The 18152-nt window shown below is 41.6% G+C and overlaps 1 protein-coding gene across 3 annotated transcripts in view; it reads right to left on the bottom strand.

Annotated features, from left to right (window-relative positions):
* Positions 1–18152, bottom strand: part of rasgrf2b (Ras protein-specific guanine nucleotide-releasing factor 2b) — a 49624-nt gene that overhangs the window by 15883 nt on the left and 15589 nt on the right. For 2 of the 3 annotated variants that reach the window (XM_069682552.1, XM_069682553.1), the window contains exons 3-15: positions 17231–17378; positions 12455–12544; positions 12180–12316; positions 11304–11420; positions 11080–11159; positions 9242–9435; positions 9030–9139; positions 8829–8947; positions 6938–7098; positions 6669–6735; positions 6046–6182; positions 4745–4827; positions 4206–4454 (exon numbers count right to left, since the gene is read on the bottom strand). In XM_069682552.1, coding sequence (XP_069538653.1) covers positions 4206–4454; positions 4745–4827; positions 6046–6182; positions 6669–6735; positions 6938–7098; positions 8829–8947; positions 9030–9139; positions 9242–9435; positions 11080–11159; positions 11304–11420; positions 12180–12316; positions 12455–12544; positions 17231–17378 — 1692 coding nt within the window. Of the gene's footprint in view, positions 1–2146; positions 2240–4205; positions 4455–4744; positions 4828–6045; positions 6183–6668; positions 6736–6937; positions 7099–8828; positions 8948–9029; positions 9140–9241; positions 9436–11079; positions 11160–11303; positions 11421–12179; positions 12317–12454; positions 12545–17230; positions 17379–18152 lie in introns of all 3 variants that reach the window. The other variant, XM_069682554.1, reaches the window with a different exon arrangement.

Below are 18152 nucleotides of genomic sequence, written 5' to 3'. Positions count from 1 at the left end.
GAGTTACATTTGGGGCATTTAGCTAATGTAGTTATCCAGAGTGACTAATAATGAGTGGGCACATAGAGTGCAGTCAGAAAGCATTACAACACTGACACAGTTTTACAGTGCTGTGTTTGTACTCCAGCAAACTGGGTTGGAAGGAAAACAAAGTCTTTGATGCTGACATTCGGATATAATTTTAGGGTGTTTATATCCACATCAGAGAAACATGTAGGAAGTTTAGATATCTGAAGACATGGCTACCCAGTTGAAATGAACTGAAAGTTAACACTAAAAGTAATAATCTCGAAGATTTTCCTTTAAATAAATGTCTGTTCAGTCACTATCTATCGCCGAATGAGGTAACACAATGGTGATTAAGCCTATGGCCCACTGATGAAAGCCTTTGCATTTGCAGAATTCCACACTGATTGAAGGTGGCGCCCAGTTAGTGACGTGTTTTCCATCACCCAGCAGTGATTGGTCTGCCAGAGAGGGTAGGCGGAGCTAAGCGGCTGCTTTTCTGGTCTCTGTAAGTGTTGCGAGTAAACAGTAATTTACTATGGCTGAACAAACAAAGAAAAGATCGATGACTACAGATACAACTTCAAAAATAAGTGAAAATCCAAAGAAAAAGAAATATTGGATTGGACTGATTGGACGCTCAGATGAAGGCAAACAGTCTAAAAAGGAAAGCGAACATCAGCGAGGAAAATCAAGAGTTACAACCGGAGCCAACCGTGGACATCACACATGCAGCACTGTCTGGATTTGTGTGTTCTCCCGCAATTACCTTTTATCGCCATAGATGCCGCCAAAGAGAATGAAGTTGAGATCTTCGAGATTACCACTTTAAAGCTGCAGTGCTCATTATCTTTATTGATTCAAAGGAAATTAGCACATATAATATGAAGGGGGTTGCTACCTTCTAAAAATCCATGCACGGCTGCAGTTGCCCTTTAGCATCGATTAGCTTATTGTTTAAGCTTTATAGCCTTTCCTTTTTTTTCCACTTCAGCCACCTCATTGTGTCAGTTTCATGCAGCTTTTTTCAATAAAAAAAGCTCTGCTGATTCCTCGGTATGCTACCTAGTCTGGCCCAAAGCGCACACAGGCAATGTACGCAACTATCTGGTAGACCTAGAGGAAATGTAGCAGCTAAAAAGTGCCAACAATAGAGACAATTTTTGACTTGCATTTATCTAGTGAATGGAATATTATTCCAGTAATACTCATGTTACTCATGTTGCTGTCAGAACTATTTGCAGCCAAGTCTGTCTTATCAACTAAGAGGTGTTTGAGGTGCTTTTTGCCTCCAGTCTGGTCTTCAGGAAGCTAAAAAACCCACCCAATTCGAAAAAGTCAGGTGATGTTTTACTGAGAGGAGAAAATGTTGCTGTTTGGCTCTAAAAAAATCCTTGACTGTCTTGACTAATTGTCATTTTCCTGCCCTAAAGAATCTGTCATAGAAAATTATAAAGTATCCGGTCCATAGATAAACGAGAAAAAAATCATAAATCTTTTATTGCATTCGCTACATTTAAACGCCTTATTTAAAAGGGAATGAAAAGGCAAGAGCTTTAATCAAGAAGCTACTTGGTTGTCATTTTTATGATGACATTGACACTGCTCAGACAGTCGTGTAAAGAGCTACATCTAGGGAGCAGTAATCATGCATAGATGAACACAAAACATCTATTCACACAAGCCTGTAATTCAGCAGGAAATAGAAGAACAAATTGCATCACAGATTTAAGGAGGGGGAGAAATGAAAGGAGGAAAGAGGAAGGAAATATACTTGAAAAGGAGAGAGGAGGAACGCTGAGAGGAAGAGAAGCAAGCAGCAGAAGATGTTTTAGAGAGGTATGAAAAAAACTCAGAATGACAAAAATGGACCAAAATGGATAGAGAGAGAAAAAACAGGATTTGATGCGTCAGTCAGAGAACATGCTACAGACCGGCTGCAGAAGGCTGCAGAAGACTCCCATTCCTGTACATATCAACCTTAAAAACTGTGAGTTCATTCGTTCAAAGTGATAGATAGCAGGCAGATTACAAAGTCGTGCAGCAGTGAAGTGTCAGACCAAGACCAGAGAAGAGGAAGAGCAGGCAGGAGAAGTTCAGAGACAGTAAGAAGGAGGACAAAGACAGAAGAGTTGGTTACTTGGACTGGTCCATGGCTATCTTCTTGATCTTCAGACTGTAGTCAGGACAGATGGATGAGATGGACAGACGGTCATATGAGTGATACTGCGCCCTGTTGGAGGGGACATGAAGAGACAGGGGGATGGATGACACAGAGAAATGATTAAATTAAGGAACGTGAAGGTTGGATTGAGAGGTGAGAATGTAAGATGTGACGGAGACAGAAGATGGTTAGAGGGAAGAAGATGGAGGGATGATACATGAATGTCTTGAAAGAGGAAAGGTGAGGGGAGGCAGCATGTGAGTGAGAGAACAGGAGCATATGATCAGTCCAGATATTGACACATGACCAAGCTGGACAAAAAAAAGTGCAAAATGGAGGCTTGGTAGCATCGACTAACTGGGACCGAACAAAAATATCAAAGTATTGAACAAATTAACATTTTGACCTGATGAGGTACAAGATGGAAAGTTAGTACATCATCTGGGAACAATCAAGGTCAGTACAAAGGTTAGATACTGAGATATCCATCCATCCATTATCTATATCACTTATCCTGCTTAGGGTCCCGGAGGGGCTGGACCCTATCCCAGCTGTCATTGGGCGAGAGGCGGGGTTACACCTGGACTGATCACCAGTCAATCACAGGGCTGACACATAGAGACAGACAACCATTCACACTCACATTCACACCTACGGGCAATTTAGAGTCACCAGTTCACTTAACGAGCATGTCTTTGGATTGTGGGAGGAAGCCGGCGTACCTGGAGGAAACCCATGCATGCATGGGGAGAACATGCAAACTCCACACAGGAAACGTCTGAAATGGGATCCAAACCAGGAACCTCCTAGCTGTGAGGTAACGCTAGTGGCGCTAACCACTGCACAGCCCATGCTGAGATATGTCTACATATATTTACAGCTCCTGCTCGTGTCATTCACATGTGAAGAAGTATAGTTTATAGTAACTGTGCGCGGAAATACGGACAGATCGGAACCTGATTGAGCCAGGTACAGAGCGTGAGAAACACACAGATCTGTGTCATATCTGCTCCTCTCCAAACATCTGTGGTTCAAAAGGATTTTATTAAATTACTTGTGTTAAAGGAGCTATTTTTCACCCCTCCTCTTGACAGTTTCGAGGGGCATAGTTTGCAGCCCGCCCTCCTTTTATCATCATCGTTTATTTTGAAATATCTCCAAACTGCCGACATGCTCCTACTCTGCCGCCTACCTGCTCATTACAGGAGGCTAACGTCGAGCCGTAAAGTGGTATCAGGTGCAGTTGTATCGGCGTGGTTTTACGAGTATGAGTATAAGTACGAGTACTTAAGCACAGTATCCGCCTGATACCGGTATCTGTGATGGATGATGGAGAGACAGAAAACAGAACATCTGACTAGAAGGACACTTAAGCTGCTCCACCTGGAGTGAGATAAAGGGCTACATGAAGCATGTCCTGTTAAAGTTATGGTTTTAGAAAGTGGACTTCACCAAAACACACACTACCTTCACTGCACACCTCAGGTCCCTGCACGCATCCTCCCTGTTCTCTTGCAATGAAACAGCCACAGGCCATGGTGAGTTGGCCTTTACATACAGACCTGCCCTTAGGTAGAAGAGAGCTTTTCTACCTGAGAGGATAAGTCAAGTAAAACTGGAAGAAATATAAGTTTAGAATTCTGTTTCAGCCGGAGAGAGAGCAGAAATGATGATGAGAGTAGAAATAAAAACTCCTCATCAGACGAACATTATTTTCCCGTGGCTGTGCCAGAAACTTTGTTGAAGCATCTGTTCTTCCGGCCCCAACACGCGGCTGTTATGTGCTTCAGCCAGAATGAATTCAACCTTGTGGACAGAGGTGGGAGCTGCATGCTGAGTCCAAGCACTGACCCGTATCAGACTGCATCATTCACAGAATGAGGGGGAGGATTATAAAACGCTCTCAGTACACTCATTTAACAGTTATACACATCCTTACACATTTCACACACTCACACAAACACAAATATAGTCAGATACACAAAAACAAGTTCTGTGTTTGTGAATGCATATTTGTTTGTCTGTCGTGTATGACCTGATGGGTATAGAGGAGAACGGCTTCTTGTAGATGTCGGCCAGTTTGTCCATGACGACCGACGCCGTGGTGAAAATCCTGTACGTGTGCAGGAAGGTGTTGAGGAAGTCAATGGAGAGGAAGCGCAGGTCGGTCAGCCTCTCCAGCAGCCGCTCCACGCTGGCGTAGCGGATCTGGGGGACCTTGCAGGAGTTGAGCGTCTTGCTGAAGCAAATGTCAACATCATCTTTATGGAGACGCACATCGGATCTGATGGATACACACGTACACGGATACACACACACATAACCAAGCATGGGTGACTGTTGGGCTGCTAAGCAAGGGAAACATCATGAAAATAAAAGAAGAAAGCTAAAAATAAGAGTGAATACCAAAAAATACTTTAGAACAGCATAAATCAACTCAAAAAAAGCAACAGTTTACTGTACATCAACACAACTGTTACATTTTCACCCAAATATGCTACATCATACACTTATGTTTAGCAACACTGGCATGAAGAGATGGGTATTCCTCTTCACAAACACAAACATACTTACTTGATCATGTGAGGAACAGTGACTTTGGAGTTCTCCTCAAATACACTGGTCATCAGGCCATTACAGCGGATATTATCTATACACTACAATAAAGAGAAAGGATGAGGAGTGAGAGAGTTAAGGGAAAGAGTGACAGTTTGAGAGGGGAAATGTTAGAATAAATTGTTGTCATGTTTGTTGGAACTACAGAATTCGAAGCAGAGTGAGGCTTGTGCAACAGCATGAAACAAAACACTGCTCAGTTATTTCTGTGTGGGCTCCCTTTAACATTAAAACAACTGCTGAGGATTTCAAAAGTCTGGTTTAAAAGGAATTAAGACAAAAAAAATAAGTCATTTAAAACAGTCAGGGGGGAATTCACTAAAGGATTGGGCGGCTTTTGCGCCTGTTAAACCTGTGCAGATGACACAAAAAGACTCCGCCTCATTCTCCAAGCACACACAGAGGGTTGAATGCACCCCAAAGTGCGCTGCAGAGCAAGCAGCATCTCTGTGCTCCGGTGCTGTTTGCACGTATTTAAATGAGTCATTATGCAGACATTTGGGGCAAATTTGGCTCCTTTCTATGCAAATGAGCCTCGTGGCAAAAAGCACTGAATTCACAAACGGCAGCGCTAACAGCACCACGCAGTTAGAGTGAAGATATTACCGCCTGCAGAGAGCTGGTGGTAACTGCGGCGCAGTATTATAAGGGCTGTCATGCTCTGATTTTATACTGATCATGAAGACAATTCCACCTTTTGTGTTATCAACAAAATGTCTGTAGAAACAATAATATATTGTCATTAGTACTATAATCGAGAGAGCAATCAGTCGGGGGCTGTGCGAGGCTCAACTTCCCGGCACACGCGCACAGACACGGAGAACAAGAACAAATCAAAACAAGAGCAAACTGCACGGATCTGTGAAACTTTATGGGCGTTTTTGCACTTGAAGATCATCAGTGCAATTTACTTTGTGAATCAGACGTTAAGACGGAGCAGATAGCGGGGGCAAATTATGGGCAATTTATGAAGCTATCAGCGTCCGCAATTCATTCTTAGTGAATTTCCCCCTCAGTGTATTTTTTATTTGTCTAATAAGAATGAATCCAGTGTGACATGCTTGTGTTGTGCGTCTGTGTTTGTGCAGCACTGAGGCAGCGAGCTGCACACACCTCCGGGGAACTGCACCCGTGTCTGTGTTTACTTATCACTAAGCCTTCTCAATGCCCGAAGGAGACACGCTCCCTCTATTTGGAGGTTCTTGTTATTCTGTGTTTGTCTAGGCGTGTGTGTGTGTTTGTGTGACTCTGTGTACTACCTGGCTAATATCACTGGTCCACGCTGCCTTCTCCTGCCGCGACGGTGCCAGTAACACCACCGTGAATGAAGGCGAGTCTGACGGCTCCACTACGAGTTTAAAGTCCAGCTGGCCAAATACCTGACCGCCCGCTTTAGCTGTGAGATACAGACGTAGCTTATTACAGAGCAGCATCGTTCTTAGTGAAGATAGTAAAGAAAAAAGCTTGTGCATACACACACAAAATACACACACAGAGGGTTTATTAGGAGGCCCTGCTATCTCCATATCTCGCACCCCTGAGGCTAAAGTTTAAAGGTGTGTGATGAAGACAGGTGTGCACATGTGTGTGATTCTCTCACTGCTTGTGTGTGTTTGTGTGTGTGTGTGTGTTTCTTCAATCTCCCTATTCGCCAAATGAATCCTTGAGGAAAAAAAAATAATGGACCTGTAATGTGAAAAGATCAAAACCTGACATTTAAAGGGGGCGAGCATCTGATATTTAAAGGGAAGTCATTTCTGGACACTTATCGTCTGACACCTAATTAACCTCCATGATTGCTGAAGGGCTTAAATGAGCCAATAATAGCTGTCTGAGTGACGGCCAACGTGGAAACCCTGATTCATAGATGTAGTAGACTTACACTCCTCATCACTGGCATCTGGCTCCTCTATGAGTGTGCAGTCAATCAGGGACAGAACTCCACCTTGCTGCAAGAGTTTACCAAGAATTATTTACATAAGTGTTTGAGTTGCAAAGTTGCAATCAATTAAAACATTAATTTCATCATTTTATTAATTTCTTTTTATGGGTGTTTCGTCAAAAACTATGTTGGATTGTATTTTAAAACGTGTCTTAAAAGTTTGTTCCTGAATTTTGCACGTTAAAGAGAAAAAAAGCTGGTGGTCCCACCTTGAGAAGGTGCAGTTTTCCCCCAGAGCTGCGCGTGCAGACGAGGAAGTGTTTGGTGAAGAGGAAGCACTGCCTCTCCCCTTCCTTCTTCAGAGAGAGAGAGCCCAGGCGGACCTTACTCAGCTTCCCTCGCTCCACCGACGGTAGCTGGATGAGAGAGCCTGAGGAGCAGAACGGGGTCAGGATTACATTTCTTTAAGCTGACACTAAGATGAGGGCTATGTGTACTCAGTGTCAGCTTAGCTCCTGAACAAACATACATGTGTAAAAACCAATATTTTTGAACTACTCATGTATGTGTGTTTACCTGTCAGACCAGATCATTTAAATGTGCAGACTCTGAGGCGAAAAGTGTAGTGAGGACATGAACAATCAGATCTGGTGTCAGCACTTTGTCTCCTGACCTGTGACTCAACAGCAAGAGGAACATCATAATCTGCTCTCCTCTGCTGTCGTTAGGCAGTTAGTTAGGAGACATGCACCCTCAGTAAGTTTATTCCACCTTAAATGGAAAAGTGGTCTTTGACTTGTAAGTGAACTCGACAAATGAGGAGAACAGATCGCTCATTTAGGTTTGCATGCTGAAGCAATTTATTTAACACTGGTGCAAATATGGGTCCAGTGGCTTGCTTCAAAGCAAAGCAACAGCAATAAAGATTTTGCATGTCTTGGACCAGTGCCTTGAAGGGAATGTCTCTCCAACCACATGTTGTTTTAAGTAATTGCTGATCAAATAAAGAACAATTCATGCGGTAGATTTAAAGGGCCAGTTTGCCGATTTTCAACCTCAGTCCTATCATGCTATTATGGGGAGCTAAGGCCATTATGGTAGGAAAAAAATGCAATTTGGTTCTGTGCCTTTGGAGTTTTCTGCTTCTCCAATGGGCCCTGGAAGACCAGGGAGCTCACTAAACTACACTTCCTCAATCTAGGACACGCTCCTCTGGTGTCATGTCTCGTTCAAAATTGTCAAGTTTGAAATGTAGACTGCAGACCTGAAGATTTTTTTGAAAATCCACCCGTATATTCTCGTCGTATTTCAGATTCTGTACCACTCTGAGCCATCGCCTGCAGTGAAAAACAGTAGTATTTCACTCCAGCGTCTCACTGGATCATTCTTTTCATAAGGAGGGGCGCAATGCATGCTGGGTGTTGTAGGAATGCAGAATGGGCGAACTTTCTCCACAGCTATGGCGCCAATTTCAGATAAAATTGCTTCTATTGATTACAGAGAACACCAGCTTTGACTGACAGCGGCTTTTTCCAGGGGCGAATTGCTCCTTCAAGATAAAGGTAATCAAGAATTTCTTTGTTTTCTTGGATTGGGCAGACTGTTGGTTCTGTTACTACGACTTCGCTCTTAGTCTTTGGCTTATACCAGTGATCACAGGCTATGCATTTATCTCCACTGCAAGATAATGCAAACCTATAGTGGATTTAAATTTGACATTGCATTACATCCATTTGGCAAACAACCTGGAGGTGTATAGGAACAAAAGCTGTTATAATTAAAACAGGGAGCTGAATCCTTCTTGAAGAAACCACAGAGTGTTCAGTGCTTCAGTACAAGAGCTTAAATGTTTTTCATGTACTAAAGAGAAATTGATTTAATCTGCTTGGGTGTGAATTATTGTGAACAGATCAGTCTTCTTGACTTTTACCCATTTGTAGAAGCACATTTTCACTGGGCAACCTGACATGGAGCCAAAATCTCCCCCTGTAGAAAGTATTAAAGTAGCTAATGTCATGACTCAGTGACTGAGCCCCACTAAGGTACCCTGTCTGCGCTCTCAGATCATAAAGTTGACAGGCAGGAAGGTCTTACTGTCAGGAGAAAACAACCAGAGCTTAGCTGCCTGGTGAGCAGTGCTGTCAGCAGACAAAGACTCACCCTGTCTGACGAAGGTCTGGCTGGTGTCCAGCAGGATGTCACAGCCCTCCACTATCATCCTCTCTATGGCCAGGTTCTTCCTGATGTTCTCCGTGTCACTCACTTCGTCATGCATTACTCTGACCACACACATACACACCAGTTAGATCCTTATTAAATATGAACATGTATCAGGAAAGTTAATGATTTAGATATGTATACCTGGACAGTTCCTCTAATTTGGACTTGGCGAACTCAAGACTCTTGCGCTCCACATGCTCATGAGGTGTGTGTGCCAGTAACTCATGCAGGGTGATGATGTAGCGAGGAATCTTGACGGAGAGAAGAGCAATCCAATTCATAAAAGACACATTAACATCACATCACAAAAGTTGGGGTCAATAACCGAACAAGCGGGTTCTGGTGTAAATTACCTGGAACATGGGGTACGTGAGGAAGGTCTCGAGCATCCTGCCCTCACAGGCGGCGTTAGACTCGTACTGCTTCAGCAGCTTGTCAAAGTCTCTGTTCTGCTTACAGTTGGCCAAAACCTGCAGGCTGTATTGATGGTTACGCACAAACTCCTGATAGATGTTCAGCATGGGCAGCAGGATGTCAAAGAGGTCAGCTAGGAACACAAACACATAAAACACATTCTACAGTGACTCAGTCATGTAAAGTATGGAGCTCACATTTATCTGCTACCAGGGCATTCTGTTTCAAAAGCAACAACAAAGCAGTTTAACTTGTGTTAAAACCACATTCAAAGTAACTTTTATATTACTACTAAGGTAACTAACACATTTCACCGTTTCATCTTTTAATTATTTTTTGACTAGAATAAGTAATGTCTGGTACTTACTATGGGGACTTGTATTTAATTGTATTAAAATGTTTATGTTTTTTGTTGATCTTACAGTGGTGATTCTGGCTTCCTTGCATATGGAGGGAGTAGGCCAATCTAATTAGCAATAACTTTTTGCTCTGCAATATTTGTTGTAATTTTTTTAAAAATACAGGAAATTATGCCATTTAAATACAGTGTGTTAGTGTTTATATATACAATTAACAATCATACTGTTTTTATTTGGGACTATTTTCTTCTAAAAAAAACAGTACTCCACTCCAACCTTTAACACACTTGGTTCAGAGACTCTGACACCCGCATGAAAAAGTAGAGCAGTTCAGGTGGAGCGACACGTTTCTTTATAAAATAAATACCAATAGACTTGGGGGCTGCAGCTGTGTTATTCATGCGGTATGTCATCATACCATGTCATATCATTTTTAACAGTGTTTAAATGTAATGTTTTTCATTGTCTAGTCCAAGAGTTTTCTTCAACCTTTATGAGATGTGTGCTTAGTTCGCTGTATAACAATGCTTCCTTATAGTGAAGCAAAAGGTGAAGCTAAGACATTGATGGTCAAATTAAATATGTTTAGTATATTCTTCATGTCTGTTGCTGCCTTTATTGAACGAACTGCCACCTTGGACATAAAACTGTTGGTTAAAAAAGCATCATCATGGTGTCATAAAAATGATCTTAGAAAGTGGATATGACCTAACGTAACAGGACACTTAATAACTGGATGATGTAGATAACATTTCCTAATTTGCTGCTCGGACAAAAGACTCAATGATCAGACTCTTTAATGGATGTGCTCTGCAACAGGTAAACTGATCAAAACCGTGCAAGAAAAGCAGAAACAGATTTAAGAATCCTTCATATGTCACAAATGATGCCTTTACTCATGTGAGTAGAAACATCGTCGTAGTTTGTGTGGGTTTAAACGCCTGTTGCTTCAGAAATTGATTTGCTGTAAAACATATTGTTGGTAGAAAATCTACATTCAGCGTCAGCCTGAGGCAAACACTCAGATAAGGATGACGCTTATCAGTCAATCCTTTTCTTTTCTGGATTTGTCACAAGTAATTTGCTGTCGTGTCTTTCAGCAGGCTGTTTCCTAGGTGATGCTTATCTGACGAGGAGGCTTCTGTTTTAGGAGGAGAATTTGTGGGAGGCCTTCTGGTCCGGTCGGTCATTGTCTGTCAAGACAATGTGCTCAGTGCAGACTGAGATAGGGTAATGAGCGTGTGTGTGTTTGTATGTGTGTGAATGGGGCAGTAAGACGTAAAGACTGACGTTTGAATGAGGAGAGAGTGGATGTGGAGGATGACTGAAAACTAGACCTTGATTTCACTGAGTGGCTGCAGAGCGTACGCACACACTGTGTGTTTGTGTGATGTGTGTGAGAATAGGTAACAGTTTACCAAGCACCAAAGTTGGCCAGTTGGCTATCCTCGCCTTCAAGCCTTGATGGAAGATCTCGTGCAGGAACATGATGGTCTCGCTGAGAGCACACGGGGTTAAAACAGACAAAAGAGGGTGAATTTTTATCATAAAATCCTCAGTATGTGGCTGTTCTTGAGTTATTCAGTTTGCTGCAAAGATAGAAACTGTTGGTATTCACACAAATTCACACAGACGTACGCACCTGTTGAGGAAGATGCTGCTGACGTCGTCGTGGCAGATGGGGGGTTTCTTGGAGCTGGCAGCCATCCTCAGAGGTCGGAGGAAACAGTTGACCAGGATGTAGAGCTGGTGGACGTACCTGTCATCACACACAGGGGCAAACAGGAAACATGCGGATGATAATGCTTCAGATTTACCTTCAGAACACAGACAGTATGTGAGCAAATATGTTTGTTGTAGACATTGTCAGTTGTTAATATTTTACTATCGAGTTATACTGTAACATATACCTTTAATTTTGTTTAGATGAGACAATTTGCTATATGTTTGTATTTGTTCTACCTAAGGGTAATGAATAATAAATGGGCCAACCTCTTTGCACATAATTGTACATAAACATTACCAGTGATTATCTCTCAACATTTGTTGGTGTTTATCTTTTAAAGGCGTCTCAGAATTGAGTTAACAATAACTCTTCCATTATTAATATACGGCTATTTATTCAAATACAGCCAGCCAATAAGGAAGACTGACATATCTGTTATCTCAATGTATGTACAGTATATTTTGATTTATCACTTTCTATGCCAGTGAAATGAAAGACCTCACAAACCGAGGTACTTTATCTCAGTAATCTCTATGTCTAAATTGTCCTGTGTCCTGAGTTTAAAGCTATAATATTATGCACTACTGTACACATTGTATTACATAAATGAATCTCAGTCTTCTCACAGTATTTATCATCATATTTCCCAGCCCTACTATATATTTTTAACTGTAAAACTCATCATTAAGAGCATCCTTTCTGAGCCCTAGTCCACAGTAAGACAGATTAAAATCCTGCCCTGCAAAGTTTGACAAATGTTTCTGTTACTGGAGGCACGATGTGTTTACATACTCCGTCTCCGCCTCCACCATGTTAAAGACGATCTGGTTCCTCTTCCTCATGCTCTCAGCGTGAGGGGAGCAGATGTAGTCCTGAACGATGATCTTCCACTTCCTCCGACAGAGCCAGCCCCGCATGAAGCTCTGAACCTGAGGAGATGCAAACAAGGTAACAGTCACACACATGGAGTGCACTCACTGTACGATGGTTACAAAGAGGAAATAAAAACACATGAAATCTTAATTTTAGCAGAATAATAATATTTTATAATATAAATGTCAATGTACCTTTTTGATCTTTTTGATATCCGGGTCTTCATTTTCATGGTTGACATGGTAAGGCCGCATTCGCTCCTTAGTTTTGTTCAGAGCTACAATCTTTAAAGACAAATGCAGTCACACAATCAGAGCAGGATTAGGGTGAAGAAAGTCTGCACAGAAGACACATTCAATGAGATTAAAAGCTCATGAAATGTAAACGATGGTCTTCTGAGCTGAAGTAGAAGGTGATAAAAATTGAAATAATGAGTATGTAAAAAATTCCTAAAGGGGCTTAAAGTCATTTGGTTGTATATTATTTTTGTGATAGTCCTGCAGCGTGTGCTCAGTGAACCGTGCAGCAGATAGACATCAGACTTCCTCATCTTTGACAATCTGATGCCTTCATTCAGAAAGGGAGAATGGGGAGGGGCTGCTATCAGCAGGTGACATAAGCAAATGAAGGCTTATATGAACCAATAAAATCCACTGCAGTGGAGCATTTTCTATTTCCAATCAATGAAAACCTAAAAGATGACCTGATAAATGTCAGCTCTTGTATGATTTTTACAGCCATGAAATACTCTCTTCCCTCAGCACAGTCAGGTTAGCCTTTAGACATGTGACATTTACTCACTGCAGGCAAGAAAAGCTACCTGCACACCACAAAGGTAATGTCATCTTCCAGGTTTGAAGACTGAGGCGCACATGAGACATCGTGATTGTAGAAAGCCAGACAGATGCCAAACTCTAAATGTTATTACGCTGTGGAAAGAAATCTCCTTTCACATTGCAAACCTAATAATAGACAGCAACACTTCTTCTAAAACAACAGTGATGAGCGATGTCATACAAAGGCAGCTGGTAAAAGGTTTTTCTTGGCAACAGTAACATCTGTGAGGAAATAAAGCCAGCTCTCGTACTATATTAACTTCAGGCCTCTCGACAACAACAGTTTATCACAGATGGAGAAAAGCATGAAAGATGAAACCCAAGCCATTTCCAGCCACACACTCTCATCTTCATTTTCTTACTCACTCGCACTATCATGCAAATGGCAGGAGGAGAAGAGCCAGTCTGCCAACTGCTGACAGTTACAGTGGCTAGTTGGTTTAATTATTCATAAACAGAGAGCAACACACACAAACAAACAAACAAGAGTATGGTCTAATGAGATGGATCACCAACTGCACGCTGGCTCTTAAAGTCTAATCCCTTTTTCATGAGCAGCCTCATTACACAGGCAGATGTTTCCTAATATAAAATGCCTTTGGTTTGCATTTTCATGATCATCAGGGCTCTCTATGTCCTGCCAATGAGATACAATCACAGTGTGTGGAGGGGGGAAGCAGCCCCCACACTTGTTGCTCAAAGGGAGAATTAAAAGCAGCATAAGATGCTAATCCACTGAACAAAGTGTGATTTATTCCTGAAGAAAGAACCAGCCAATAAAAGCAAAATATTGATACAAGTGGTTGTTGACACAGTTGAGCTGAGACAGGGAAGATAACAGAGAAGTTGTGATTCATGGATTCATCAGCAGCTGGACAAACAAGCCAGGAGCTTCTCCTGGAGATAACTGCTGCTTTGACCAGAGTTCAGTTACATTCCATTATCAACTTTGTCAACAACAATGGTAAAATGTCCAGGTGCAGAACTGCTGCTGATGCCAGGACACGATTCCTTCACATATTTTTATGTTTTCTTTGTGAAATGTCCTTGAAAAAATGCAAACATTAAGCATACAGAGCAATTTAAAACAGACTTAACGGTCACTACAAAGGGAAGTGGAACAACTTTCGTAACCGAGCAACATTAAGCGCCGGTGAGAAACACTCTGAAATTGAGGTCGTGGGTGCTGCTGTTAGTGGACATAGGCCCTAATTTGGCTCAGTTGGTGTCCTTTCTTGTAACCTAGACCAGTGGTTCTCAACTTGGGGTCCAGGCCCCCCTTAGGGGGGCGCCAAAGATCGCTGGGGGTGCGTGAGGCTTTGTCTGCACTGAGATTGTCATGGTTAGATTTGCACATGTTAAATAAAACCATTAAAAAAGCTCTTTCTTGATGATCAAAAGTCTGTCCAACTATTTTTTGGTCCTCATTCAAAATAAAGGAGCTAGTTTGTGGGCCACACCTCTGCGAACTCTGATTGATCGAAGCCTGATTGGTGTTCATTTCTGCCAATAATGATTTGGAATTAATCACTTTATTGTTTTGGTGTACGCGTGTGTGGGCTCCTGAGGCTCAGCCTTGCTTAGATAAAAGCAGGGGGAACTACAAGGCAAAAAGGTTGGGAACCACTGACCTAGACAGTGTTTTTATTGGTACAATATGATTCAAACTACAGTATATATCAAGTATAATGAATGGATGCGTTGCACTGTTTCCATATAACAAACCGTGTAAAACAAAAATATCTAACAACCTTTTCTGTTTGTTTCTGTCTACAATTTATGGAAATCCTTTATTTTGACGAGAAGATTTTGATACGCAATAACACAATACGGTTATATCACACTACGATTCCTTTATCTAAGTGATGTACAAGCTTTTTCCCAGCTGTCTGACATCTGGATCCAAACAAAGCTCACTTATGGTTTAATTCTGAGCTATTGATGTAATTACCATAAACCAATAATTACCTGCTGTTGTGTGAGTGTGTGTGTAAGAGAGAATTGTAATTAGTTGTGATTAACAACACTGAAGAGATCAGCTGTGGCTTGTGTGTAAGCTTGCGGGTCTGATTTATCATGCCGTGACACCAGAACAGAAACGTGTTGCGTTCGATAAGCGTAATGGTTTGGCAGCTGATTGTAAGGACACTGATGGGCTGTCGTTGTTGAGCAGTGGGCTTCTCCTCCCACGCTCAGGGGTGAGTGAGTATCGTTCACACCCACTCCTCCACTGCATAAACACAGCTATGAGGAGACACACACACTCAGTGCATACCCATAGGGATACATGTATATATACTGTGCATTCAGGTATCTATACATGTGTTTCTCCTTGGATTACTCTTCAAATGATTCGTGGCAGGAGAGTAATCACAGAGCTGTGTGGGCGGGCATGAGTAAGTGAGTGATGCCTATGTTATATTTATTTATGTCATGTATTTGTAAGGGGACCATGTACAATAAATATACATAGATGTTACCATTTGATGTGCTGTACTAGAGTTAGCTTAAAGCTAATGTTTGTATGCAGACTAAATAGGCTGCACACGTGGTCTTGAGGACCCTGTAGAGATTTTGACCACTCGTAGCACTATGTAGCAATGTTTTGCATGTACACTATGCACTTGGCTCCTGCCACTGCTTCATGATATTATGCTAATCAAAAATTGGCAGCAGTAATTTCTTTTTTGGCTTTTGCCTTTAACTGATAGGACAGCTGAAGATAGACAGGAAATGTTGGGAGTAGAGGGTGGAGGATGACATGCACCAAATGACCGGCAGAATGGGAGCCGAGCCTGCGATCAGTGCATCGAGGGCTTTGGCCTCTGTACATGGAGCGCCTGCTCTACCAACTGAGCTAAACCAGCCCCCCACCCAAAAAACTGGCAGCAGTACTGCCACAAGAAACATCGACAAAGGTGCCAAAGAAGAAGACTGCCAAAAAAGATGGACATAAACAATGCACGATTGAGAATTTAGCTATCTAGCAAATGTTTAATGAGGAAGGATAATGTGTCTTACACAATGTGTTAGACAAAATATTATTTTGTTTTAGATTACAAGAAAGCTCTTGAAGACACTTAACTTTAAAGCAACAATCTCAAATATTTCAGCTTCGTGCTCTTGAGCGCCACCCATTGGCGATAATCAGTAACTAAGGGGGCACACTTCCCAATTTAACCAGATGTCTACAGCTGGCTCCCTTTGTCACTGTTCTAACTCTTGATTTTCCTCCTTGACGCTCACTTTCCTTTTTAGTCTGTTTGCCTTCATCTAAGCGCTGAATTTGTTTCTTCTTCTTTGGATTTTCACTTATTGTTGAAGTTGTATCTGTAGTCATCGACCTTTTCTTTGTTTGTTCAGCCATAGTAGATTACTGTTTACTCATGCAATGCTTACATAAACCGGAAGTGCCACTTAGCTCCGCCTACCCTCTCTGGCAGACCAACCACTGCTGGGGGAAAACACGTCACTAACTGGGCGCCGCTGGTGATTTTTTCCGCCAATGTTGCCATAGACACCCAGTCCATAAAAATTGTATCTACTACAAATGCAAAGGCTTTCATAGATTTAGATAGTGACTTAACAGACATTTATTTAAATGAAAAAGTTTGAGATTGTTACTTTAAATCAAATCGTTGTTTGAATGGTGGGGAATAGGGTGAAGATCATAATCTGCGATAATAATTGTAAACATGATTTCATATTTCAATGTTTAATGTTAATGGATTAAAAGGATACACATGCCATGTAAAGTTGTGTTGGTTATTAATTAAGTTGTTGCTTTTATACAACATTTGTCCCAGAGTTCCATTCAAACTGAGTTTTGTAAGACCTTAAGGGGGGTAAAGACATCAACAACTCTCCGTCCTCCTTCTGTGTGATGTGTAATGCACTAGCTTTTGTCTTATACATCCTCTTTTTTCACACATGCATTGTTTCCTGCAGGGATGCTATTTAAATCCCACACAAAAAAAAGCAATTACTGAACGCAGAAACATTAAGTGGCTATTGCTGAATATAAGTAGCCATAAATTGTATGAAAATGTGGTTTAATATCATGGAAATCTTGAAGATTATACCCTTCTAGTGAGTCTAGGTTTGGGTTTGTGTATCTACTCCTGTTCTCTGTACCTCTGCTTTGAGCCTCTCGATTTCGGTGTCCTGATCTTCTAGCTGTGTGCGCAGTTGATTGGCGGCCACCTTCTCTGTTTCCACGATCTGCACGAGGTGGATGTATTTCTGCATCAGCACCTCTCGTTCGATGATGATGTCAGAGTAACTGAAAATAGAGAGCACAAATACATACAGAGATATCTGTTAAATGAGAGGAACACATTGTACGATAAAAGATTATTTCTGTATTTTGTCCTATTTTTTACTGGTTTGTATTATGCAAGGCTTAATTGGAAAGTGTCACATCATTTGGGTGATTTCAGAAGACCCTTTTGTGTTTTTTGGTAATGTCATATGCCCTTTTGACAGCAGACATTTTGACCTGTCACAGAAAGAGAAGCAGAGGTGTTGCTATTAACATTAATGTTGGCTCAGTTCTATTCAAATGTCACAGTGAGCCCTGACAGTGAGACATTGAGCCAGCACGCACAATACCAGGACTAAAACTACAATTCTAAACCAGAAGCAGCGAACCAGAACTCAGCCATTATTAATTCCGTTCCAATCACGACCGAGCTTTTCCCACTGTGACAAAATGTCAAAATGTCTTGTAGAAAAAATACTCTTTACTCTAATGGTCCTGCACACTTGTGTTTTCCCTTATTCCCGCTGAGTAGAGCTCTGCTCAGGCTGAAGCTGGACGGAGCTATGCTGTGAAAAACATGTAACCATAATTATGGTTTAGATTTTTCTGCGCGAATTGGTAGAGCAAAGCTAACAGAGTAGGGATGCACGATATTGTATTTTATGCCGATATATATTTTCCAACCCTTTTTGCCAGTTTCACATTTTTCACCTAATTGCAGAGAACATCAAGTCTCCCCTGTAGTGGTTTTTCTTTAATAACATTCACTGGGCAATATAAGAAAACTACTTAAGT

Source organism: Semicossyphus pulcher, unplaced genomic scaffold (genome assembly GCF_022749685.1).
Source record: "Semicossyphus pulcher isolate SPU_LCO1_2020_fin unplaced genomic scaffold, fSemPul1.0.p SCAF_6, whole genome shotgun sequence".
Classification (NCBI taxonomy): Eukaryota; Metazoa; Chordata; class Actinopteri; order Labriformes; family Labridae; genus Semicossyphus; species Semicossyphus pulcher.
Note: the sequence above shows the minus strand (reverse complement) of the source record. Positions and strands in the feature narration are given on the sequence as shown.